Source organism: Coloeus monedula (assembly GCF_965178545.1).
Source record: "Coloeus monedula genome assembly, chromosome: 7".
In the NCBI taxonomy this organism is placed as follows: Eukaryota; Metazoa; Chordata; class Aves; order Passeriformes; family Corvidae; genus Coloeus; species Coloeus monedula.
Genome location: NC_138787.1, coordinates 17217606 through 17243727, shown reverse-complemented (window position 1 = coordinate 17243727; position 26122 = coordinate 17217606). Strand labels below are relative to the sequence as shown.

Here is a 26122-nt window from a genome sequence, read left to right as displayed (position 1 = left end):
TTACATCCGCATATGAAATTGAACGTAAATGATGAAACAATTTTAATGTAGTGCAACTTACTTACCTAATACTTTTAAGGCAGCAGAGCTTTTAACGTGTTCACCTCTCTGGTTTGTCAGTGAGATGGTGTAGGTAGCTTGATCTTTCAACTCTGCATCTCTGATTCTGAGAGTGTAGACTACACCCTTCTGAACAATAATGTACTTTGCACTATCAAATATTGCCTCATCATTTTTGTACCATTTCTCTTTGGCACCCTCTTTATTGACTTCACAGTTGAAGATAACTTCTTGACACTCATTAACTTCTTGGTCCTTAAGAGGAGTTATAATCTTGAGTTTTTCTGAAATTGAGAAAACAGAAGAAATAGGACATCATGTAGTATAAAGAATGCAACAAAACGTGCACCTAGACATTGTTAAAATAAAACCTACCAATCACTGCTAAGTGTGCTGTAGCTTTAGCATCACCAACCATCACAGTATACATTCCTGTATCTCCTAGAATAGAGTCTTTAACCACAAGTGTTCTCTTTTTGCCATCTGAAATGATGTCGTACTTATCACCAGGCTCCAGGACTGTGTCACCCCTCAGCCACTGTACTGTAATGGCTTCTTTGGATACTGAACAGACAAATTCAGCTTTTTCTCCTTCAAGCACCTCAAGATTTTGTGGTCTGGTAAGAAATTCTGCTGCAAGTTCTGAAAGAAAACATTTTTGTAGATACATATTTTATTATTTTATTTTATTTTATATTTTATTTTATTTCATTTTTAGTTGTGAATGGAATAACCAAGTTGTGTATTATTACTGATTTTTTAATGGTTTAAATTTTATTCTTTTTTTCCAGGATAAAAGCCCACCAACGTAGCGCTCTTACCATGTACAGTAAGTTTCCCTGTCGTACTTGAGCTTGGGAGCTTGCAAGTGTATTTGCCAGCATCTTCAGGATGAGCATTATGTATAACAAGAATTCTCTTTCTACCATCAGCAATGTGTTCAAATCTACCACCATCAGGCACCTCTTCATCTCCTTTAAGCCAAGTGACTTCAGCATTAGGCTTTGAAACTTCACAGATCAATTTTACAGTGTCACCTTCATTTACTTCAAGGTCAGGAAGATTTTTTGTGAAAACGGCCTCTTCCTCTGCAAAAAAGAATTTTGAAAGATGATGAAAGCCTGTCATTAAAAAACCCCACTCTCACATTTTTTATTGTTCAGATACTGGATTCTAAAACACTATCACTTACCTATCACTGTAAGTAGGCCAGAAGTTCGAGCTGTTTTTGCTTCACAGGAATATTCAGCTTCATCATCAAAGACACATTTACTGATGACAAGAATGTGTTCTGCACCTTTAGAAATTATGTCATACTTTTTGCCTTTTCTAATTTCCACGCCATCCTTAAACCACTTCACCTGTTTCAGAACAAATTAACATGGTTATTATCATCCTCATCATAGATTTCAGTGTGTTCTTTTATAGCAATATATAATAAGGTGTTCCCCTCTAGCTGAAGGAGTTACTCAGATTAAAAAGTGGTACTACAGACCTTGACATTTGGACGAGAAATCTCACATTGAAACCGAGCAGATTGTTTTTCTTTAACCTCAAGGTCAGTCAGGGGTTTCAGGAACTCAATGCGAATAGCTGTAAGAGAATAGAAAACTTTTAGTCAAAGGAAGTCTATGCTAGATAAGTAAAAAATTGCCAATGTTGATATTACTGCCAATCATACACATTAGTACATTGCTTTTATAGCACCTAGACATTTTGTAGAAATCTTAAATTACTCACGCTCCACATTGAGAAAACATGACGTCTTAAAATCCTTAGCATCACAGGCATATGTTTTTGCATCATCCAGTGTGCAGCCGTGGATGATGAGTTTTCTGACCCTGCCATCAGAAATTATATCATACTTCTTTGATTTGTGAATTTCTTCTCCGTTTTTGAACCATTTAACTTTTGCATTTTCCCTGGAAACTTCACATTCCAGTACTGCAGTGGCCTCCTCTTCAACAGTCTGGTCCTCAAGAGGTTTAGTAAATTCAACTGGGGGTTCTAAAAGAAACAGATACATTTCTGATAGAAAAGATCTAAATTACAGCCAGTCTTCTGCTTGTACAGAAATGTCCCATGCTGTTTACTGGTTTTCCTTGACTGAATAGTCAAAAAGGTTCTTAGATGTCCCTACTGAAGGCTTCTTAAAATATTTTTTATTTTTAATGCACACACATTTTTTGGTAATTCAGGTAATTTCCTCATTTTCAGCCTACTGTAAGATTAGACTGAATGATATTCTTGTCCATGGGTTTTTTATTTACAAAGCCTTCCAACTCAATTTCTTTAGCTGAACCATATCCATGTGATCTCAGTGAGTCTCAAGTTATACTGTGAACTTGGAGAATATTTGGGGTTTTTTCAATTTTTCCTTGAATTACTGGATTAGTGTGTGCAGCTCTTTTACTTCTTGATACACAGCTTGCAAGCAGTACAAGTATACAGACAATGTTATGTTCCTTGACTGATGGTGCAGTTATACTCTCATAGGTTTCTGGATATGCAAAAGAACAGAAAAAGCCACTGAGAGCCACAAAGGCCAGCATTTGTGGGTCCTCTTGAGGCCAATTTAATGTTCAAGTCTGCAGCAAAGCCCTGGAAACCCTAAGAACTGCTTCATCTCCCACATCTGACACATTTCCATCCAGTGTTTTCCCTTGTTGAGCCCTTCTTTGAAGTGTAGAGATTTTAATTAGGTGGCTTTTTTAATCAGGAAAGTTATCTACCAGTTCAGTATTGTATATATGATCCCACTCATTTGATACACAGTGTGTATTAGCATCCTGTTCCAGGATGAATCATGAATAGACCATTAATACTGATTATGGTTTAACTAAAATGACTGACTTACCTTTCACGAAAAGATTTGCTTGAGTTCTGAAATCTTTTGCTGTCAGTGATACCTCTCCTGCATCTGTTAACTTGACGTCTCTAAGAACAAGCGTGTGAACTCTCCCTTCAGCACGGGTCACAACCTTATAAAAGACACAAAACCCCTTTGTGAGCATCTACAACAAGTATTCAAGAAATATTTCAAGACATAGCGTGCTATTTATTATTTGTGGAGCTTGGTTGTCCACTTTAATGTGAAACTTTGATAATTTCCTTTTGTATATACTAGATATAGCTCAATCCTCAATGCTTTGAAGATTTTGAGGCTGACTTGAGATGATGTCTATTTTGAACAGGTGTTAACAAATAAAAAATATAAGCAAATTTATGGGAAAAGTTGGCATTACTGCTGGTTACATATAAAGTAGAAACTTTTGCAAATATAAAGAGGTTTGGCACCCCCCACATACACTTTTCTGGAATTGCCCATTTGACTTTCTATTATTAACATTTGGTAAAAAATTCTGCCTAAAAACTGATTTCTGTGATGACCTGTTGCAGAAACTACTTTGCAATCACAGCAAACAAAAAAATCACTTCAATGAATAAAGGTTAGACATGTTCAGCTGAGTGCCAGCCACAGAGGTAATAAAATGGTTTGAATTGGCAACAGCTAAAATGAAACACTTGTATAATTAGATTGATTCTTGAAGACAGTTGTAAATGTGTTTCAAGAGGCTATTTTAAATGGGTAGAAAGTGACGCATTAAGTAAATATATGGTTTACTCTCAATTTCATCTTGATAAAATTTCAACTGTTCAAATGACAGTTTTGATTGTATATGTAAACTGACTGTATATGAAATCTGTATTTTTTTATTAATGTAATTAAAATGATAGCTCAGACAGAAAAGACCAAAATAATGTTCCATCATGCAGAATACCGAACATACAATATTTTTCCTGCCAGGCAGTAATAACTACAAATCCACTGCACTGATCAATAGCTTTTCACATTTTTAATCTGAAACTCAGAAGTAATTACCTTGATTTATTTCATGACTCATCTGCTGAGTTTCAACTTTGTTTATCTTTCCTTAAATACTCTAATATGGTCCCTTATCACCATGATCTGTTTTGATTTTCCTATTTCTACATTCTATTTCTTTCATTAAATAGTTTTACTTATGTAAATTTGTTAAAACTCAGAAAGATCTAGCAAAACCTGAAGAAGATACTGTATTTAAAAGATATTGTATTTAAAAGAAATAGCAATCTGTACCAAAGTATTATTAGCAGCATTACTACAGGTTCTGAAACTTGTCTAGGTCGTGCAATGCCTTGTAAATTTACTTTGTCTGAGGTTTCCAACTTTTATTTTAATTTGCACGATTTTCTTTAGGCCTAGTATGCTAAAAAGATGTCTTACAACCAGTAATATCCGTTTCCATTTCTTAATGTATTAATTTATGTTTCTTTATTTATTTCCCCTACCACTGACTTTAAACATTAAATTGACTGCATTCCAGGCTGCTCAGATCTCAGAGTTAAGAGCCAGCACTTGATGAAGGGTTAAAAATAGCTAGTGAGAAGTGCTTGACAAGCAAATCTGCCCAGAGAGTTATCTGGAGAGCCAGAACAAATGCCTGAAATGGAATTTGAATCCTCTTAATCCCCTTATACGTTGAATTGGACTGCAACTCAGCATTCACAAGGAAAAAAGGCTTTTTTCCGAAAGCACCTTTCAAAATCCTCTCACTGTAACCACAGGTAACCTGAGCAAAAATTATGCAGTATCCCTGTGGCTGAGTCTCCATCAGAATCAGGTAGAAAATCACTGTTGTAATGATTGGTATTTTGGAACCTTAGTTTCCCTTTGTTTAATAAATACTAGTAGTATCCCAGAATACTGGAATTTCTGGGAAAAATAGTTGTATCTGATTTAGGGATTATTCAGCATTTGGCATACCAGCACTACAATATTGCTGTGCCTTAGTACTTCAACTGGCAGAGAATAAATAAGAAATAAAGGGGAAGAGAATTGAAAGAGAAGGAGGAGGAGGAAACATAAGAAAAAGTAAAGTTTAGTTTCTTTACCTTATCACTGGGCTCCAGTTTCTTTCCTTTCAGGAACCATTCTACTGGGATTCCCTCGTAAGAGAGTTCGCAATCGAAGGTTGCTGATTCCCCAGCTGTCACTGTTACATCCTTGAGGGGTCTCAGCAAGCCAATTACTCGAGCTTGGTAAGGAGAAGACATAATTTTTAGATTAGTCACTTCTACCCAAGAGAGAGCTTCTGTCCTTACGTACTAATCTCCATGGTGGCTTCCCTCAAGAGAGCCAGACATTGCAATGCTGCTCTTTAAATTCCCTAAATAGAAGAGGCCAGCCTGGGTTCTTAGGGGAGGGCTGGTCACCTACAGTTTCCTATTTGCAGAGCGTGTTTCTTTAAATTAAACAAGGTCAGCAGGAAAGTTGCTGTGCATCTGTCTCCTTGCCAAGCCTTGAATGCCTGTTGCTAGATAAGGTATGTGTTTCCAAAATAGCGAGGGCTAGGATTGGAGTGGGAAACAAGTGGTCTTCAACTGTGTAGTCTGTCCCTGTCCATCAAGCCCTTAACCCTACCCCCAGATATCACTGTTATCCTATCCTCTCCAGTTAATACGATACTTTGATGCAGCAAAGCCTTTGCTTGCAATATTTGATTTCATAACAGAGTATGTTGCCAGACCATGGAGCAGCCTTCAAGGCCATTTCCTTAGTTTTACTTCTCCTATATGAATAAATTATATATAAGGTTAAAAACCACATAGGACAATCCTTAACAAAAAAAAATTAAGATGACCTGAGTAACTAATCCCTGAGTTGCTGTTCTGGAAAGGATTGCTGTGGGTTCAATACAGTATAGAGATTTTCCACGCTTTCCAAAGAGGCAGTGAGCACCATGTTTTCACTTAATTAATCAATTAATTCAGTTTAAAAGACACTTACGTTTCACTCGAAGGTGAGCACCAGACTTGGCATTTGCTGCTTGGAAATCTACTCCACCAGCTTGATCTAAGCGTACATTGTACAGTGTAAGGAAGTGCTTTTTTCCTTCCTCCTTGATTTCACATTCCTGCAAAACCAGAATTAAATAAATTTTGTACTACTCACTGAAAGAGCCCCTACTTCACCTCATACCATGCATCTGGTTTCTTCTACCCCATTACCAACTCTTAGGCCCACATGAAATATACCTTATAAACATTCATTCACAGGCCTTTCCTTTCAAACCCTCTTCTTAATACAGCCCGTTTCCTCTAGGAGGAAAGGGCAAGACTCAACACATTTGTGTGCTGACTAAGTAGCCAATGTATTAATATATATGTAGACCAGTCAGAGGCCTAGTTCCCCCAAGGGAACTAAAACTTGCTAAGCTTGTGCTGGGACCTTTCCTCAAGAAGACCTTTCCTTATTTTATCCATACACTGATTTTCACGGAACTTCCGATCTTTGTGTATTATTCACATTTGTACCATTACATAGAAGCCAAATTTTTGCCAGTTGTGATTGTATTGTTTCTTTATTTTCCAGATCCTTCCAGCAAGGAATTAAGAATATTTGATTAAGCTCCATACCATTTTACACTAATTTTAACTGTCACAGAAATGAAAAAGAGTTTGGAAATCTGATCCACATCTAAACCAAGTATAACTCAAAACCCACAGGCAAAAGCATGCAATCCAAAGTTTGCATTTTCAAATGCCATTATGTTTTAGTAAAGTACACAAGGTCTTTGCACTTTGGATACATGATTGTTAGGTATTGTTAGCAATGCAGAATGTATTGTTTTATGTAAAATAATTTGTTATTTAGCTATTTTGAATTACATTTTTACTACATTAAAAAAGTTATTAATTAAAAAACCCACTATTTCTAACGTAGTGACTCTTACTGAAAGCAAAGAGAGATCACATTTAGTTTCTGCAGTCATCCTCTCCCTCATACCCCACCTCCCTGCAAAGTGCTAAGGCACACATAAAAAATATCCTGAAATATTTGCTTACGGCTGATTCAGTCAGGGGTTCTCCTTTTAGCTTCCAATTGCCATGGACACCTTCCTCAGAGATTTCAATGTCAAAACGGGCAGTCTCTGTCTCAATCACCTCCACACTGTACAGTGGTCGTACAATCTCAATATCCCGGTCTGGAGAAGAAAAACATGATTGATTCCCTCTGTCTCTAGCAGATCCCAAAAGATCTCTACAGAGCAGCCCATTAGAATAACCATACCTTCAATATCAAGTTTGGCAGAGGTTTGATCAGTACCACAGTCACAAGTGTACTGTCCAATGTCTTTCTTCAAAGCTTTCTTGAGAATAAGGATTCTCTTTTTACCATCAGCCTTAATAACAACATTCTTTGATGCAGTAATTGGATTGCCATCCTTCATCCATTTCACTGGGGCATCTGCTTTGCTGATTTCACATTGTAAGATTACTTCATCTTTCTCTACAGCAGTGTAATCCTGCAGCTTCCTAGTGAAGTAAGGGTCTCCCTCTGCAAGCAAAAGTTAAGACATATTTCAGACTGAAGTTTTAGTCTTGCAGAAAGAACTAGTTTCTGCCATAAAATACATTTCCTGTTTATGTCCTGCAAGAAGGATTAAATATAGTCCTTTTTTCACAGTTCTGTTACAAAAAAGAAAACAATGAACACCTAAGAAACAATTCAGGGCATTACTAATATTACTTACAACATTCTTTTGATGCTCGAGGAGTTTCAGAGCCCTGTTTTAAGTATGTAATAGCTAACTTTGCAACTTTGCATAAAATTTTAAACTTATTGTGTGTTCATCCTTTGTGAATCGGTAAATGGACACCCAAGAAAGAAAACCAAATTGTCAGATTTTCAAAATCATAATTTACATTTAGGCTGACCACAAGATTTTCTGATTGCTAGTTTTATCAATAAAACACTTCTGATAATATTCATCAGGTAAATTCTTTTGGGTATTCTTACCAAGAACAGTGAGTTTAGCTTCTGAGAATTTGCCCATAGCTTCTACTTTAATCTGAGAAGTGTCATCAATAGTAAGATCTTTGATTGTGAGTGTATGGAATTTGCCATCGTCTGTCATTGAAACCACTTTGCTGGTATGTAATCGTTGGTCATTCTTGAACCAGGCCACAGAGATGTTTTCATGGGAGAGTTCCACAGTGAACTCTGCAGTTTCTCTCTCCTTCTTTGTTACATCCTTGAGAGGAGTAAGGAATTTCAGGCGGATACCTATACCAACATAACATGTCATTAACAATAATGTTATCAATATAAACTATGCAAGTACTATGATGCAAAACTTTCCGAGAAAGAAGAAGTCTAACAAACCTTCAATAATTAGCTTGGCACTTGTTCGTTTATCCTCAGCTTCAAATGTGTATTTTACTTCATCCTCAAAGGCAACAGATTTAATAATCAGAGCATGCTTTGTTCCGTCTGAAATAATTTCAATTCTTTCATCAGGAGTGATCTCTTCTGTTCCTTTCAACCAGCGGAAAGTCTTGGGTTCTCTGGATACCTCACATTCAAACTTAGCTTCATCCTTCTCAAAGACCTTCACATCACTTAGTGGAGTGATAAAGATAAGAGGCAGCTCTGAAATCAAAGAAGAGCTCATTCAGTTCCGTTCATACAGTGCTTTCTGACACTAGATTTGTTCTCATGCCTTGAAATACACATGGAAATGTTGGCCAAGTGCAGACTGTACCTTTCACTTTCAGATTAGCAGCACTTCTAGCATTGGCAGCTTGGAAAGACACTTCTCCAGTCATATCAAGTTTGCAGTTATGAAGGACAAGAATATGCTTCTTCCCATCTTCAATGATTTCACAGTCCTGGTGATAAAGAAACACACATCCCACCCCAAATATGAATATTCTAAGAAGCCACTGAGAAAACACTATTATTAAACATATTTTTCTACCTAAGTCATGGTCTAAAAATAAAGAAGAAACCTTACAGGTGAAGGTGTTAGGGTTTCTCCCTTTAGCTTCCATACAGGATGGATATCAGGCTCAGAAATTTCAATTTCAAAGCGTGCTGTTTCACCAACAAATACTTCCACTCCATATAGTGGGCGCTCCACTTTAACTAAGCGAGCTAAAAAAAAAAAAAATCACAAGTTCACATCTGTTTACTCACAAATTGTATAACATAGAAATGTATACTGGAAGGGATCTCAACTCTCTCCCTATTCCTTCTTTTGGGCATTCAAATGCTATGACCAGTAACTGCTTATCTAACCTCTTCCTAAAAAGCTGCAAGGTGGCAGTCTACAAGCTCCTTCTATAATATATCTGAAAATTTAGTTATTTTTGGTAAGAATATTTTTCCTAATAATTAACCCAGGTATCTGTTACAGTGAACTAAACTGGTATTTTTTTCCTGACTGTAAACGGGCAGAGAGACTAACTGATCATCACTGTCTTTGTTACAGCTATTTATATACCGTCAAATACATTGTCTCTCGTAACCACTTTTAACAACTTCAAATCCAGATATTTCAGCCATTCATCACAACAGTATGCTTTCTACAGGGGCATTTTTGGTCTTGCTCTCTAGAGAGTGTCTATCTGTCTACACTGGTTTACAAAGGTTTCAGTACTTTCCCTTAGCAAAGACATGATAACTTACACTCAACGCTGATATTGGCACTTGTCTTGTCGGTTCCACAGTCACACTCATAAACACCCTTATCACTCTCTGCAGCCTTCTTGATCTTCAGAATACGGCGCAAACCATCTGTTTTTATGGAAATTCTGTTGGAAGCTACTAGTTCTTCACCATCTTTGTACCATTTTACCGGCACATCTTTGCTGAGTTCACACTCCAGAGTAATATCATCTTTCTCTACAGCACTGTAGTCTTGTAATTTCACAGTGAAATATGGATCGGCCTCTATAAAAGGCATAGTGGATAAGATAAATTAGTTACATAAATTTATTGAAATGTCAATATTTTTTCACTTTCTACTAATAAAAATGGTTAATAATTATCCTATAGCACATTTTAAATTATTTATGTAATTACCTAAGACTTTTAGGTTGGCTTGTGTGTGCAAGTCCTTGACTACGGCCTTTATTTCTGAGATATCATCAAGTGTTACTTCTCTCATTTCTAGTTTATGAACTTTGCCCTCTGAAGTAATTAAAACTGTTCTGCTTGTGTGAAGTCTCTTGTCATTTTTGTACCATTTCACAGGCATGTCTTCATGAGAAAGCTCAAACTGAAACTGAGCTGTTTCCCCTTCTTTTACTGTTTGATCCTGTAGAGGTGATATGAACTTCAGCCTCACACCTGTAATGTAGACACATAAATAGAATCAGAAAAAAGGCTAAGGTAGTTCTAAAGGACATATTCTTCACCCTTTTTTTATTTTTTGTTCATGAGAATATACTTGCCTTCCACAAACAGCCTTGCTGTGCTCTTCTTGCCATCAACTTCAGCAGTGTATTCTCCCTCATCATCAAACTGTGAATCATTGATGACAAGAATGTGCTTCTTTCCATCTGCAATGATGTCAAATTTGTCTCCAATCTTGAGTATATCAGTGCCCTTAGACCATATAACATTGGCCTCTCTGGTAAGGACACATTCAAACCTTGCTTGGCGCTTCTCGGGAACAGTGACATCTTTTAGAGGCACAGCAAAGTCCAATTCGATTTCTGGAAGCAGAACATAACACATCATTTGTAATATGCTCCATGTGAAGTCTGTCTAAGCTGGTGTCACACTCCATGGGGCATTGTACCTTTTACTGTCAGGATAGCTGTAGTGACGGCATTAAAGGCCTGGTAAAGGACTTCGCCAGCTTGCTCTAATTTGACTTTGTGTAAGGTTAGGAAGCGTTTTCCTCCTTCAGCTTTGATTTCACATGTCTGGAGAGATGACAGACTTTGTTAAATACAAATACCAGTGTAATGACAATGCCTTACTGCTAGGTGTTTTTAATAAAGGGATTTTCATAAACATTGTGTATGCAGTAAAGAGTCAGGTAGGAAGAATGAAATTGCTTTTCAAGGAAAGTTAACACTTTCACTCAATGATTAAGAAATGGAATACATTTCTTCAGCATTCTACACTTCTTTAGAATGTCAGAATCATTCCTACAATCTATGTAGGATATTTCTATTATTGCTTGAATTGTGTGCTCTAATACCTTAAAAAAAGGAAGGCCTTCAAAACTTAGTTTTTTAAGATATAATCCTTACTTAGAGAATCAGTATTTTTTAGTCATATATTCTGGAGTGAGTAGCAATGACAGGTCTTACCATAAAGATTCAAGGAACCTGTTCACAGTATTTAACTTAAATAAATTTTGTAACAAAATTCAAGAATGCTTACAGGTGAAGGTCTCAGGACTTCTCCTTTCAGCTTCCATTCACCAGGAACATCATCTTCAGATATTTCTGTATCAAAGTTTGCTGTCTCTTTCTCATAAACTGTAACATCCTCTAATGGCTTCAGAAGTTCAACTTCACGATCTAGAATGCACAAATGAACACATGTATGATTAGGTCAAGTTTTGATAGAGCTTTATAATAATTAAGGTTACCTTTTCTGTTTGTTTATTTAGATGTTTTTTAACATTGGCCTACAAGCTGATTAAGTATAATCCAAATAAAAGCTTCCTTACCACCAAGGGTCAGCTTAGCTGGGTATCTGCGACCTTCAATTTCCACTGCATATTCTCCAATATCAGCAGGACCAGCATTCTTGATTTTCAGGAAAATTTTATTTCCTTCTTTCAAGATTTCTGTCTTGTCAGTGGGCTCAGCAGGAATTTCCTCATCTCCTTTAAACCATTTAATGTTTGGTGTATCCTTGACAATGTCACAGCTGAAAGTAGCTGTTCCTTTTGGTTTAACATGCTGGTCTCTTATGGGTTTTACTAACCAGTCCCTTATAACTTCTGCATGACAAAAAGTTACACAAGAAAACAGTTTAGCAGACTTTTATTACAAATAGACATGTCAAAAAAAAAAAAAAAAAAGAAGAAATAGAATTAAAGAGATTTTGTATTACAGCAAGTTTTAACAGCTGTAAAAATCTTATCTGTCCACTTACATTGTAAGACTATGAGAAAAGGATTTCGTAATTTTAAAACAGCCCAAATATCCTACAGAGAAAAAAGAACATGGTTTTGGTTGCTTACCTACTACCCTAACACAAGATGAGCATGATAGTTCAGAGTCTTCCACAGTAACAGTGTAAGTGCCAGCATCAAAATCATCTGAATCGGCGACCGTGAGGGAATGTGACAAACCAATAACACCCAGAGCAAATTTCCCAGGCTTGGCTTGAATGATTTTACCATCCTTTCTCCAGACCACATTTCTTTCTTTGTTAAGCTCACATGTTAAGTACAGTGGCTGGGTTTTAACGACAGTCACTTCTTCTTCAAGCGTTTTCACAAACCGCACTGGGAGTTCTGTGGGAAACAAATTATTCTGATTTGTCTCCTTTATATATAGAACATGTGATGCAGAAATACTGCATATAATATGTGCAGTGATCGAGGGAAACAAAAGAATGTGTCTACCAACTACTGTAAAATTACAAAGCACCAGTTCTAGTTTGAGGAGTAGCTAGCCTAAATTATTGATAAATCTGAAACAGGGAATACCTTCAACAATAAGTTTGGCTGTAGAGGTCTTCTCTTTGTTCCCCAGTCGTAATACACAAGTATATTCACCAGCATCGGACAGCTGGACATCAATAATATGCAGCTTCCTATCTTTGCCATCAGCAATAAACTTGTGTTTTGGGCTCTCTCGGATGTTACTTCCATCTTTCATCCAGCTGGTAATTGCAGTGGATGGTGAAATAAGGACTTCAAAGATTGCAGAAGACCCAACAGACTCAGCTTCTTTTAGCACTATATCTTTCATCTCCTTGACAAACTTCAGTGGCACAGCCTTGAGTTGGTAAGTAAATGGAGGCTCTTCAGGAGGTTTTTCACCACCGCTGCCTGGCCTGAGTTTCCTTCTTTCTGCATCTGCTGGTGAAGGTGTCTTCTTGGCTGTAATTCAGATCCAGAAATGAATAAACTAATCCTGATTAATTGCTTTTGATTGTAGGCTATACTGATTTTGGTTAGGGTAGATTTAATAGTCTTCTAAGTAGCTAGTATGGGGCTATATTTTGGGTTAGTGTTGAAAGCAGTCCTGAAAATACAGAGATGTTTTTGTGATTGCTGAGAGGCACTTGCAGAGTCAAGGCCTTTTCTGCTTCTCATACTGCCCCATCCCTGAGTAGGCTGGGAGTACACAAGAAACTGGAAGGAGATACAGCGAGGAAAGCTCATCCCAACTGACCAAAGTGATATCCTATACCATATGGTATCATGCTCAGTATATAAAGCAGAAGAAGAGGGAAGTGGGGGGCATTCAGAATTAAGACATTTGCCCTTCAAGGGATGGAGTCTTGCTGGCCTGCATGTGGGTGAACACGTCCCTGCTCATGGGAATGAATTCCTATTTTGCTTTGTTTATGTGCTCTGCTTTTGCTCAACCCATGAGTTTTCTCACTTTTAACTCTCTTATTCTTTCCCCCCTCCCACCATAGGGGAGTGAACGACTTGCTGTGTGGGGCCTGATTGCCAGCTGGAGTTAAACCATGACAAGGTATTGCTCGTACCTTTGACTGGACTGATACCCTTTGGAGTTTCTTCTTTTGGTGGCTTGGCCTCTGAAGCAGAACAGCAAGATTATTAGGAATGCAGTTAAATAAACATACTTACTAAAACTAAGACAAGCATTTATTTTACATATCAAATTTTTCCTTCCTTTAGTTACCTACATGTCAAAGGGGAGGAAAAGATATAAACATACATTTATAGAACTTATACTGTCTATATCTCAATGGAGTATCTTGAAGCGTGGGAAAGACAAATTCACCAGTAGGGACTAACAGGCAGCTTAGAAGGTCCTATTTCCTTAATGTATTGTCCTGCCCATTAATTTGTAGAATTCTGACATTCCTTGACACTTGATTTGATTAGGCCCTTGATCAATACCCACCTGTCAGCTGAAATAGTTTAAGTACCTATTAAAAGTATATGAGGTTGGTTTTTTTTTTTAAAAAAGCACACCCTTTTACTAATGAAGGCCACAAAAATATAAGTTGTGTAAATCAAATATATGTTTTGGGCAATCTGGTACTTTTACGAGTGAGGGATGTTCTATTAGTAACCTAATTTGTGATGAATCATCACAGACTTTTGAACGTATTATCCATACTATGCTGCTTCTCGTTATCTCTTTGTGAAAGGAAATATAAAAGATACTTTTAATGGGAGAATGATATGAATGAAATGCAGGACAGACGTTATTGCAGTGGATGGAAAAATGAACACTGGAAAAAATGTATGAGTTTTCCTGAGAAGACAATGGCACACAGAATGATTTATGAAGTCTTAGAAAAGTGTAAGGGTAAGACAATGAACAGTGATCACAGAGATGTATGTACAGACAGGTAAGACAAACACGTCAAGAGTGGCTGAATGCCAATAAAGCCAGCTGACAGACTTGATGGAATTGCGAATGGTGTAGCTAAAACACAATGGCAGGTGGTACTCTCCTGAAGCAAATGGTACAAGCACTTCGTGGAAGAATTTGGCATCAGTCTTCCTCACCTCGCTTTGCATGAGACTTTGCTGGAACATCCAGAACTTCACACGATTCTCCAGATGCATCCAAATTCTTATTCTTGCTTGAAACTCTAGTGGCCTGCTCAGTCAGGTGAGCAGGCTCTGATTTCTGGTATTCTTTCTCTCCTTCTGCTTTCTTAGAAGTTATTATCTTACCTATGCTTGAAGAGTAATTATCTTCTCCATTTGCAAGGATCCCTTTGCCTGATGATGATTTGTCAGGAAGCTTTCCCTCCCCTTTTTTCATGGTACCAGATGCTCTTTTTCTAATGTCATGTTCAGGTGATGTTTTCTCATCTGATACACATTCTGTAGATTGCTTTTCTTCAATTCCGTCTTTTCTGCTTTTATGAGCTAGTGTTTCTTTATGTTCATCCTGAATGGTATGAACTTCTTGAAATTGTTTTTCATCTTGATTTCGTGGTGGCTGAATAGGAACTTTCTTTACTGACTCAGATATGACTCCCTTTTCATGTATGGAAACTTCACTTTCCATTCCTTCTGTCATCACTGTATCCAATTGTTTTTCCACAGGCAGAATTTTAGGGGCATTTGACTGTCTAATTTTGCCTTTTTTTAAGTGGGTGCTGAAGATAGTTTTTTCTTCCTTCTCTGGTATAACCTTCTTGCCTGTTTTTTTATCACTTAGGAGTGCTTTCTCAGTCAATGATTGTCCTAAACCCTCCTCATAGTGAACTTCTTTCTCTGTAGAGTATTTTTCTCTTGCTTTTGTTTCTACTACTGACTTAAGAGACGTTTTAAAGATTGTGTGAGCTTTTTCTCTGGGAACCCCCTCATCCTCAATGGGATATTCTAGGTCAACATCTCTTCTCAATCCTGGCTCAGCCTCCTCACACAGGTCTAAGGAATGTACTTCTGCTGATGTTAAATTCAGATTCTTATCTTTCTCATCATCTTGAATATCTTCCACTTTCTTTGCTTCTTTGTTAAGAATCTCATCTATAGGAACTTCAGCTACTGTGCTACCAGATTGCTTCATCCTCTGAATTTTACTTTGTATGCCATGCTCCTTCATGGATTTTCCAAGAGAAATGTCAGATTTCTCTGGAGTAAAATCTCCTCTCTCAGTTACATTTCTAAGCTGAGGAGTTTCAACTATGCCTGCCTCTATGATATCCTGTAGAAATGAACTTTCATCCTTAATGTGAAATTTTTCAGGTTGCAAACTTATTTTTGATTTTTTTTCTTTTCCTAGAAGTCCTTTCTGGTCCTTGGTCTGATATGGCTTTCTGGGTTTAGGTACACAAGTTGATTCAATTTCTTCTTCTTTCACATGGCCAGGAATCTTTCCTTCATGAAGAACACTAAACTTTTCAGAGATTTTCTCTATGGCATCTTCCCTATGAACAAGCAATTTAATTTCATCCTCCTTTTCTCCTCCAGAATCTCTTTCCGCATGTTCAGATGTTATAGAAGTCAGTTTCTCTTCCTCATCCAGTAGTGGTAGTTCATCCTTTGTGTAAGTAATGTGATCCATTTCAATTTCTAATTTCTCACCTGTAAGGGTAGTCTTTCTTGAAACTACAGGTGTCATTTCTGGTTCCTCTTCTTCAGAAGCCAGGATGAAATATTTAAGAGATACTTTCTCCTGTTCATGTCTCTCTGAATTCAGTATTCCATCAGCTGTTTCCAGTGAGATTTTATACTCAAGTGGCTCTATGGCCGGAACTGTCTCCTTAGGACTTACTTTCTCTTTTACATGCAAGCTTTTCTCAACCAAAATCTTCTTTAACACAATTGACTCAGGCTTTTCTTCTTCCACTGAGGGCATTTTATCTCTATGCTTTAGTACAGGTGGTGCATCAGGCTTTTCTGCAGCTACAAAGGTTTCATAGGTAATTTAGAGAGTTAAAACCCGTAAGAATAAGAATCGGGAACAATATATTTTAAGACAAATTTTCCAGCTATACCTGAAATAAAATGAACATAGAACACTTTTTCTCTACACAACAGAAAACTTACAACATAATCACAAAAGAAAGGTAAGAATGGCACACATGAACAGAAAACCCAAGTAAACCACTATTAGTATTGTCTCATTAGATCACCAATTTAAATCCAGTGCAGCTTAAAAGTAGCAGAAAATGACAGCTGTCTGGTAAGTGACATAAAATAGGTTAATTTTGCCACTTCAGGCTACATCACCAGATCAATGGCCATGAGACATTCAGGATTTGGCTTCTCAAATGCCCAGGATCTGAGCTCTACTGTAACATGAGGTCCTTTGAATGGTGGGTGAGCAGAATGTACATCAGCTCTGCTGGTGGACCACAGGCTCAGAGTGTTTCAGAGGAACTGGAACCTTCACAGCTCTTTTTTTTTTCCCACAGCAGGCTTTATTCCATGGTCCTAAGCATAGCAGATGAAAGTACCAATACTCTAGTTCTTCAACACCACTACCACTTTTCCTCAGGGCTTCCATGACATGTCAAAAGCAGGAAACCAAACAACACAACAATTGCTCACAAACGTGTAACTTCTCTTTTTCTACACAGAAAATCCAAGATGTGATTCACAAAACATAAATCAGGACATAAGGAACACCGAGAAAACAACAGAATACACAAATTTCATACTAGGACAACAAATAAAGACACACATTACCATCCAGACAAAAGAGCACAGACTGGCCTCCATAGTGTATCAGAGATGTTTTTGTTTTAAATTAGGTGACAGTACCTAGAATAACAAGATCCTTGAACAGGACCTCAAATCTTCCTGTAATGAATGAGTTATTGTACAGCTCTTCACTCTTTTTATACCGAAAGTATTTAGGCATGTCAGAGAGAAAAACCCTATCAATAGCATAGAATACACATAAATACCTGCTTTCTTTCCAACAACTGGAGCTGCCACTGGAGCAGTAACAGCAGGTGCGGGTTCTGCAGCTGGTTTTGGAGATTTTAGAGCTGTATGGGAAAAAAAGAGTTTTAATACATTGCTTTCAGTATGATGTTCTTTAAAATGTTTTGTAGATGGTATGGAAGTTCTAGTCTTATTAATTCTAAAGGCCTTTATGTGGATACTTTTGAGATTCAGCTGCACAGGGTGCTGAGTCATCTTGTCTAGACTGTGGTTTTGCCAAGAAAGGCTGGACCAGATTACCCTTGAAGTCACCTTTCAACCTGGTATTGTACAATTCTGTGAATGTCCTTTTAGTGAGAAATCCCTGAATGAAAAACAACTAGACACAAAAGAAAGGCTTGACCAGTATTCACAACTAAAGAATTCTTACCTACTGCAGGTTTAGGTTCAGGCCCAGGAACTGGGACAGATGCTTGCTTAGTTTCTGCCATTTCAAACACAGAAATTACAAGTAGGTTAGTTTACATTTTTTGCAATCACATTGAGCATTAGGAGCAAAAACACAGAGATGGCTAAACAAAGACAATTTATTGGTTTCTATTTTATTTGTCCAAAAAGCAAGAAATCACCTTGACATTAACTAAGTCTTGTAAAGCAAGATTGGAAACAATGGCAAAAAGATTAACTTTTCAAACATTGAAGAATAAAGACAAGAAGAAATCCAGAAGATTGCAAAATGGTTAATGAGGACACAGCAGTCATGACAGACTGGAGGACAGCAATGCATTGTATTAATATAGCATGATATTCAGCACTGAATATCCTTTAGTTGCTGCAATAAGGAAAAAGAGCACCACACATCTGTACCTTTTGGTGGTTCAGGCACAAGTTTCTCCTCTTTTTTTATGACAGGTATCTCAGTTTTCTTCGTAGGAACTTCTGGGACTTTAAAACAATATTTTTATTTTGTAAGATACATTAAAACACCTTAAATCCCTAAATAGAATACCCTCAAGTGTATTTAAAAGTTTTCATTGTTTTTACATGTAAACAGTTTCAGATGTTCTGAAGGTTTAGGAATATGTATTTTTTAGAATAAGACTTGAATAAATTAGAAACTATGAATGGGTAACAGGACACATATTGGTAAAATGTTACCTAAAAGAATTCTTGGATCAATTGTTTTGCTGTAGTTATATTTTTATCAGTATTATATAAAATATTGGTAATATATTTTCTATACACAATGAAGATTGAGAAACAATCCCAAAATGTAGAATTCAGACCCAAATGTGAATGTTAAACTCGGTTGTGCTTCCAGCTAAGATTTAAATTGCACAGTTAGGCCAAAGCAAGCCATCTTTCAAGATATCAGTTTCATTCCTGAATTTAAGGGAATACTACTTAATAGTGGGATTTAAAAAAAAAATTAATAATTTAATAAATATATTTGAAAGTAATGTAGTACCTTCAGGTTTCTTAATTTTTTCTACTGGTGTAGGTACTGGTTTAACTTCTGGTTTAGGCTCTTTTTCTGGTTTAGGTTCTTCCTCTTCAGGTTTCTTTTTAAGAACTTCAAAAGAAAAGAAATCTCAGTTTTCAAAGCACAGGCAAACAAAATAATAAGACAGTGAACAAGACAAAGATTAAAAGCATCAATCATAAAGAAGCAGGAAAATAAAATATATAGCTCAATAGAAGTGGAAGATTTGTGTAACTATTCAAGATACTATCCTGAAAGTAATTTAAAATTCAAGTCATCTAAGGAAAAAAGACATTTTTGTTAAGAGTAGTCCATCTGAGAGAAAAGATTTTAATGTTAACTGACTATGATAGATTAAAATTTCTTGTAATATCTTATATATTTATTCTCTTATTTATTGCTATATGTAATTATGGATGATTAACTGTAGTTAAAGATGATTTTTAGTGATGCAATGCAGGATTATAGATTAAACTCCCATTGACTTCAGCAAGAGAACAAGACTACATCCTCAAGTACTGTATTTGAAGACCTCAAATTTATACAATGTCTGTTCTCCATTTTCTTAATTTCACTTATTTTTGTCCTCTCAGTTCTCTGTCTTGGGTACGTAATGACATGGTCATCTGAAAAACTGAATATTATATTTTATTATTTTGTCTGAAATTTGAAGGTTGGCTGCAAGGTACACAGGCACGAATCATCCCTCTGTGGTATTTTGAAGAGAATTGGAATTAGTGCTTCATTTTTCTAAGCAATAGTTGAGCACAAAATGATTCAGAATGTCCCAGAGGTTGCAGGAAAGGGGGCTGATGTCCAATAGTACTGCGGGGTTCTGTGATCTGAGTGGTACTTCTAAGAAAACCACAAAAGAGAACACACAGACTACACATGTAACCTTAATAACATTCACACTGTCACTGGACAGGGGTCCAGAAGCTGAAGACAGTGGAAAACTCTCAACCCTAGTATAAAGAGATCAGGAAAACGGAAGAGAGAGGGAACTATATTTTCAATGTTCTGCCCTGTTTTCATCACAGATCCTTTGGATCTGAGAGACTTTCAGGCCACCTCGCCCCTCCTTCATCCCTGCAACTACAACTGCTTTTCCCAAGAAACAAATATCAGATAGTATTTGATCATGTAATTTCCCATACCACATACATAAAACAATTTTACTTAGGGGAATATGCTGAACAATGTCAAAATGCCAAGGTTTTTAAAACAGAGCCAAGTTACTATACCTCTTTTCAAAACAACTTCTTCTTTTGGTGGGGGAGTGACCTCAGGAATTACTCTGCGAGGTTTCTTTACAAGTCCAGGCACTTAAAAGAATATTATTCCAGATTTTATTATAGGTTCATAACAGTAGTAAGAGCTAACCAATAACTAGCCTGTCCAAACAGACAAATCAAATGCTAGTTCACTACTGAATATTAAAATCAAAGGTAAAAGTGTTGATACTGAAGTCAATAGTTTTAATATATTTTCTATGTAATTTGCATACAGCTAAATTTATACATAAGAGAAAGTTTTCATACAAATCAACAGAAGAGAAGTATGGTTTGAGAAAACTATAAAGGTTATGTATTCAAGAAGAGTCATCATCATAGTAACATTTTTATTTCCTTGTCCTCTTTCACTACAAGCTTAAGTTACATATCTATTCATAAGGATCCACTTTAATCTCTAAACTTGGAACAGCATTAAGAAGGAATGTCCACTGTTTAGCTGCTTAGTTTATCTTAAACTGCAGTACATAAGAATGATACAAAGGCATGGTTGTGAAGTGGGTTGCTCAATATATTATTCATTCCCATCTCTGGAAGGTGTCCTCTCACAAGAATATGTTACGTTTCAGAAAAATAATAAACTAAGTATGTTAAAACAATGCTGTATATGTTTAAACAGTTTTTTATTTTTTATTTCTAGCTAAGTAGAAAACCAAAGTGAACATCTACACAAGCGATAAAACTCATAAAAACTCTCTCATTCTTCTATGTTTCTGACTCTCGCATCTCATGGATTGCGTGATGGGCGGTTAAAGTGGACATAAATACAACACAAACATATATGCCCAAGATGGGGGTGCACTGTTGAGCATAATCTAACACAGACAGGGTTTTGACATATTTGAGCAAATTAAAGAAGAAGATACTAAGAACTACAACTTTGGACTCATGCGAGGTTTATTTTAAGCAAGATCCTTATATTATGTAGGTACCTTTAGCAGGTGGGGGTTCCAGTTTTGGAGGCTCACCAGGTTTTGCAGCCACAACTTTCTTCCTTGCTTCAGGAGCTTTAAAGAAAATTATTTGAATTTTACAACACACATTAGACTCAAAAAAGAAAGGAGTTTTCTAAAAAATCCAAACACCTCATTAATAGTATTGATGTAATAGAAGGGCAAAAGCTGCAAAGCAAAGATCCTTGCTGATTAACTGTTTAGAAAAAGTCAGATGGTCTGTATGAAGCACAATTTATCTGAAACCCATGTTCATATAATAACACCAGCAAATGATTGCTGGGGATTCTTTTCACATATAAGAATATGTTAAAGAGAGAAGAATTATGTTAAGGATAGAAGAATGTGTTAACTCGATTAAAATTGTTTTAATAAATTGGTTTTTTTTTCTGTAACTATTGAAAAGAACCCATGTAAATATCCTTGGCATAACGCTGATAAAAAATCATGAGGAACTGAGCATTAGTGAGGCGCACCATTTAAGTATGGTATATTAGAAAAGAAATAAAAAAACCACAAAATGATAGTTCAAAAGCATGCTTTTCAAGATTCATCAGTATAATTTTAAAAGATTATGTTTTGAGTTTCCACTGTTATTTATGGCTTCCGATGATTATACCTTTAAGTAGCTCTTTTGCCAGTTTAATATCTTCTTTTGGTGCAGGTGGTGGTGGTGGTGGTTTTCGCTTTTCAGGGACCTTCTTTTCAGGTTGCGGCACTTTAAATAACATTAGGTAGATTTAGAATAAATTTCCTATGATGGTAGTTATGTGAAGAGTAATGTACAAACCTAAAGACCACCATTTTCCATTTCCAGTGAAGCCAGTGAAAAAATGTCATTGAATTAAATGGGACCATGAAAGAGCCTTAGGTTACTGTTTCATAGCATGCACACAATACAAATATCCAAGCTGACTTAAAAAAGCACGTTAATAACGTGAGAACAAAGGCAGAAAACCAAATGGTGGGAAGACTCTTGTGGACAAGAAACAAAATGAAAGCATTTAAAACAATCTTCAAGTTATACTTAAGAGTTAAATGATCAGAAATATTTTCCAGAACACAACAAAGGAAGAATCACAGAAGGACCTACAACGTACAGGTGACCAACAATATACAGGCACGTGTGTGAAAAATGAGAGAGCAAGAAAAAGACTGCACATGATGATAATGAAAGAAAGGTGTGTGGCAGCCTCTAGGGAAGTACTTTGTATACCTTCAACTGGTAAAGCTTCTTCTACAACTGGAATTTCTTCTGCTTCTTCAGGCTCAATCTCCTTTATGATTTTATATTCTTTAAAGAATATTGACAACTGGTGTAAGTTTTCAACTATAAGATCATTTCACATGAACAGTTATACAGATATAACTAAAAGCAAATCTACTCCAACAGACACAGACAAATACACATTAGGATAAGTAATCACTCAGTATCTGTTACCTTTGCAGTTAATGGAAGATTTTGAAAAACTACTTTCTTTTCTAAGCATGAGTCAGGATTGTGTGAAGGATAGAATTTTTTAGGTATACAATAGAAACTAAACATTAAATTTGTGGATGAGTCATTGCAACAGGAAAGAATAAAAATCTCAAAGCCCTCAATTAATTTATTGTAACAGCAACATACATACTAACTTTTGAGAGACTCCAATTTAGTGGAAATTTAATATTATCTTAAAAGAGATTTCTCCTGGGCAGGAGCATATGCCTTCCAAATATGAAGATATAATAACAGATACAAGAAATATTGACTAATCTAATCTAAAATATGAAGTGAACAACTTACAAACATCACAATAGGAGAAAAAGGAAAATGTCTACTTTAAAGCTTATACTTGGAAGAACAGGACAAAGGACTGTTCTTAGAGTAAAATCTATGGTGGCACAAACCTTCACTTGGTAGTGATTCAGATATTTTAGGAATAGCAACAGGTACTTTCTCCTCTGAGACAGGTTTCTTGGGTACCTCAGGCACTTAAAAAAAAAAAAATTCTTTTATCTGTGTGTATATAAATGTACATATGAAACATAAAAAGACAAAGACATCTAGCACACACAAAATCAAAGTAACAGCGGCCATAACCATGAAAGACTCTGCTCCAGTCTTTCTCAAGGTAGGCTACATTCAACTGACAAATTTTATAGACTCAGTTATGAACAAAGAAAAGAAAGAATATAGAAACAATTCTTCTCAGGAGATGCCTCCTGGCAATATGTACCTTTGGTTGTAGGAGGCTCTGGTTTTTCTAATTGTAACTTTTTAGGTGTTGTAAGAGGCACTTTCTCTTCTGGGATAGTTCTCTCTGGCACTTCAGGTTCTTTAAAGATATTAGTAAATTTTCATTTTTGTGAATATTAAGACATATATATATACATCATAGTGAAAAGTGCAATGACTAAAAAGAGTAGGGCACACAAAATATGAAGAATAATAAATTTAAGCAGCAGATTATTCATTTGGCACTGCATACATCAGTGAAACAAGGGGAAAGGTATTCAGAAAATAGAGAGAAGGAGATGCTCAATCACTGATGTATGTACCTTTAACTGAAGGAACTGTATGTTTTCTAAGAACAGGAACAGGTTCTGGTGCTTTTGGCACAGCAACAGGCTCTGGTTTCTTGGGTACAGACACAGGTTTCTTTGGCACAGCCACAGGTTTCTTGGGAACAGGCACAGGCTTTGGGGGAATGACCACTGGCACCTCCTCTTCTGCCTCTTCCTCCTCAATCACCTCAGGCACTTTAAAGATATTAGTTGGTTTTACTTGAATGAGCTAAAGGTCAGGCACATACAGATACCAAATGACCAAATGCTGCTCTCATCCCTCCCCACACAGGGCAGAGGGACAAAGAACACTGAGCACTGCAGCAACGTGGAGGTCATGGCAGACTCTTTCAGAACACCACCCTATACCTTCAGCTGGAGAGACTTCTGGCTCTCCAGGCTCAGCAACTGCTGCCACCTCTTCTGGTACTTCCACCTCTTCTTCCTCTTCCAGGACCTCGGCTTCAGGCATCTCAGGCACTTCAAAGATATTAGTGCATTTCATTTTACATTGTTGAGAACATATGGCAAGCAGGAACAACAAGCAGGGTGACACAGACACAGAACATCACAACAGCCAGCTGCAACCCTCACACACCGCGCAGCACCCTTTTCCCAGCACACACAGCCTTGACAGTCTCAGTCAGGAAACAGAGACAAATCAGGAGAGGGTAGGACAAGGCTGAGGAGAAGAAGATGAAATATCTTCTTTGTTAAGTTATCCATGAAGACAGGTACCTCTGGGTGCTGGAAGCTCTGGTGCTTTGGCAATGGGCACAGGTATCTTTTCCTCACGAGTAGCCTTCCTGGGCACCTCGGGTGCTTCAAAGATATTAGTAGCAGTCAGTTTTATACATATAACAGGAGGATGCACAGTGAAATGTAAACTGGAGATGCACTCATGAACATAACCAAAGTGGTCTCAGAGCATCAACCCATGTCTCTCTCTCTCTCTCTCACTTGGTCACACACACAAACCCCCACAGGACACAGGCAGAGAGCAGTGACACCAGGTAGGTTCTGTGAGAGAACTGCTGGCTATGCATAGGCTTGAGGGTGAGGTGTGAATTAGGGTACTTAGCAGCCTTTCCTCCCTTGGAGGAGGAGAGCCTTTCATTCTCAGCCCTGCTGGCATCTGGCTTTTCTCTGGGAGCAACCTCAGCTCATGTCTTCTCTGTTACCATTCCTCATGAATCTGCTGGTGCTTTACGTTTAGCAGTTTGGGTAGTGATAGGATGAGTAACACAGTTTCTCTCATTTTCCCCTATTTTTGTCCTTCTATATATCCATTCTTCACTTATGATTTTCTTTTCTTTTTTTTTTTTTGGCTTATTTTCTTATCCTAAGTACCTCTCTTGCTTCAATTTTCATTTCACTGTGGCAACTCCCACAGCCTGTACAGTGCAATGGATTTGATAATGATTCTTTCTTTATTATAAACCCTAAGAGTGTCAGCAATTTCTTTTAAAACTTTGTATATTGTCACTTCTTACTGCACTTGTGCACTGCTGAGTAAAAATTGGGTTTTCATTTCAACAGATTTCTGTCTACTATATACACTACCTGAGTCTGCCAGAAGAGTCATGTAGACTCTTGTCAATTTAAGATAACAAATTTGGGCAGTTGTATGGAAAACTTATGATCGTTAAAATAAACATTTTAGTATCTACTGCTTCAGAATAAGACCAATATAGTAAAATCAAAATATAATTTGAGTTTTTTATACAAAACACTGCATTATCAAATTCCTAACTGATACACAGCATGGAATTTCAGAAATTTCAGGAAATCACAAATGAACAGAACGACAGACATCAGAAATAACATGTAAGACAGTAAGGACAGTCTCACTCAGACTGATGCACAAAGCGACAGGTACCTCGAACTGCTGCTGGCTCTGGCTTTTTTGGCACAGTTACAGGGGTAGGCTCTTCCAGAACAGCTTTCTTGGGCACCTTTGGAACTTCAAAGATATTAGTGTATTTAGTTTTGTGGGCACTGCAGATGTTGATGTAACAATAAGACAACCAGTAGTACGTGCACGCAGTTGTTTTTGAGAGCGTGCTGTGGTTACATTCAGTCATCAGCTCTGCCTTGCTTCCAACCTGTGGAATGACCAGTGTGCCCAGTGCATCACACAGGAGTTGTGAACTCTGGTCTTTGTTTCTTGGTCAGGATGGAAATGTAGAAAATATATCTGGCTTCTTAGTAACAGATGATCAGAGATTTATTTATGGAATCCTAGTGCATTTGTGTATCAGCCATATATAATTCACAACTACTTTGTCATTGAAACAGTTTTTTTTTAGGAAAGTAGCATTTGATTTATCATTACCATCTTTTTTTTTTCTATCAATTATTTCCATTCTTTACATCTCCTCTTAAGTTTCTTTGTTCCACAGTTTCTGTCATTTAAATTCTACTGTAGAA

General features: G+C 36.9%; 1 protein-coding gene across 34 annotated transcripts in view; it reads right to left on the bottom strand.

Moving 5' to 3' along the window:
- Positions 1 to 26122, bottom strand: part of TTN (titin) — a 245121-nt gene that overhangs the window by 87015 nt on the left and 131984 nt on the right. For 32 of the 34 annotated variants that reach the window (XM_082285106.1, XM_082285116.1, XM_082285139.1 and 29 more), the window contains 31 exons: positions 21765 to 21863; positions 21125 to 21199; positions 20145 to 20225; positions 18886 to 18990; positions 18285 to 18362; positions 17848 to 17901; positions 17438 to 17521; positions 13580 to 13630; positions 12567 to 12962; positions 12096 to 12371; positions 11577 to 11852; positions 11285 to 11424; positions 10692 to 10818; positions 10342 to 10605; positions 9971 to 10237; positions 9575 to 9838; positions 8901 to 9040; positions 8649 to 8775; positions 8270 to 8536; positions 7904 to 8170; positions 7175 to 7441; positions 6949 to 7088; positions 5891 to 6017; positions 4996 to 5138; positions 2918 to 3041; positions 1801 to 2067; positions 1556 to 1653; positions 1253 to 1421; positions 882 to 1148; positions 436 to 702; positions 66 to 344 (listed from right to left, as the gene is read on the bottom strand). In XM_082285106.1, the coding sequence (XP_082141232.1) occupies positions 66 to 344; positions 436 to 702; positions 882 to 1148; positions 1253 to 1421; positions 1556 to 1653; positions 1801 to 2067; positions 2918 to 3041; positions 4996 to 5138; positions 5891 to 6017; positions 6949 to 7088; positions 7175 to 7441; positions 7904 to 8170; positions 8270 to 8536; positions 8649 to 8775; positions 8901 to 9040; positions 9575 to 9838; positions 9971 to 10237; positions 10342 to 10605; positions 10692 to 10818; positions 11285 to 11424; positions 11577 to 11852; positions 12096 to 12371; positions 12567 to 12962; positions 13580 to 13630; positions 17438 to 17521; positions 17848 to 17901; positions 18285 to 18362; positions 18886 to 18990; positions 20145 to 20225; positions 21125 to 21199; positions 21765 to 21863 (5586 nt within the window). The remainder of the gene's footprint in view (positions 1 to 65; positions 345 to 435; positions 703 to 881; positions 1149 to 1252; positions 1422 to 1555; positions 1654 to 1800; positions 2068 to 2917; positions 3042 to 4995; positions 5139 to 5890; positions 6018 to 6948; positions 7089 to 7174; positions 7442 to 7903; positions 8171 to 8269; positions 8537 to 8648; positions 8776 to 8900; positions 9041 to 9574; positions 9839 to 9970; positions 10238 to 10341; positions 10606 to 10691; positions 10819 to 11284; positions 11425 to 11576; positions 11853 to 12095; positions 12372 to 12566; positions 12963 to 13579; positions 13631 to 17437; positions 17522 to 17847; positions 17902 to 18284; positions 18363 to 18885; positions 18991 to 20144; positions 20226 to 21124; positions 21200 to 21764; positions 21864 to 26122) is intronic. The other 2 variants (XM_082285134.1, XM_082285109.1) reach the window with 2 other exon arrangements.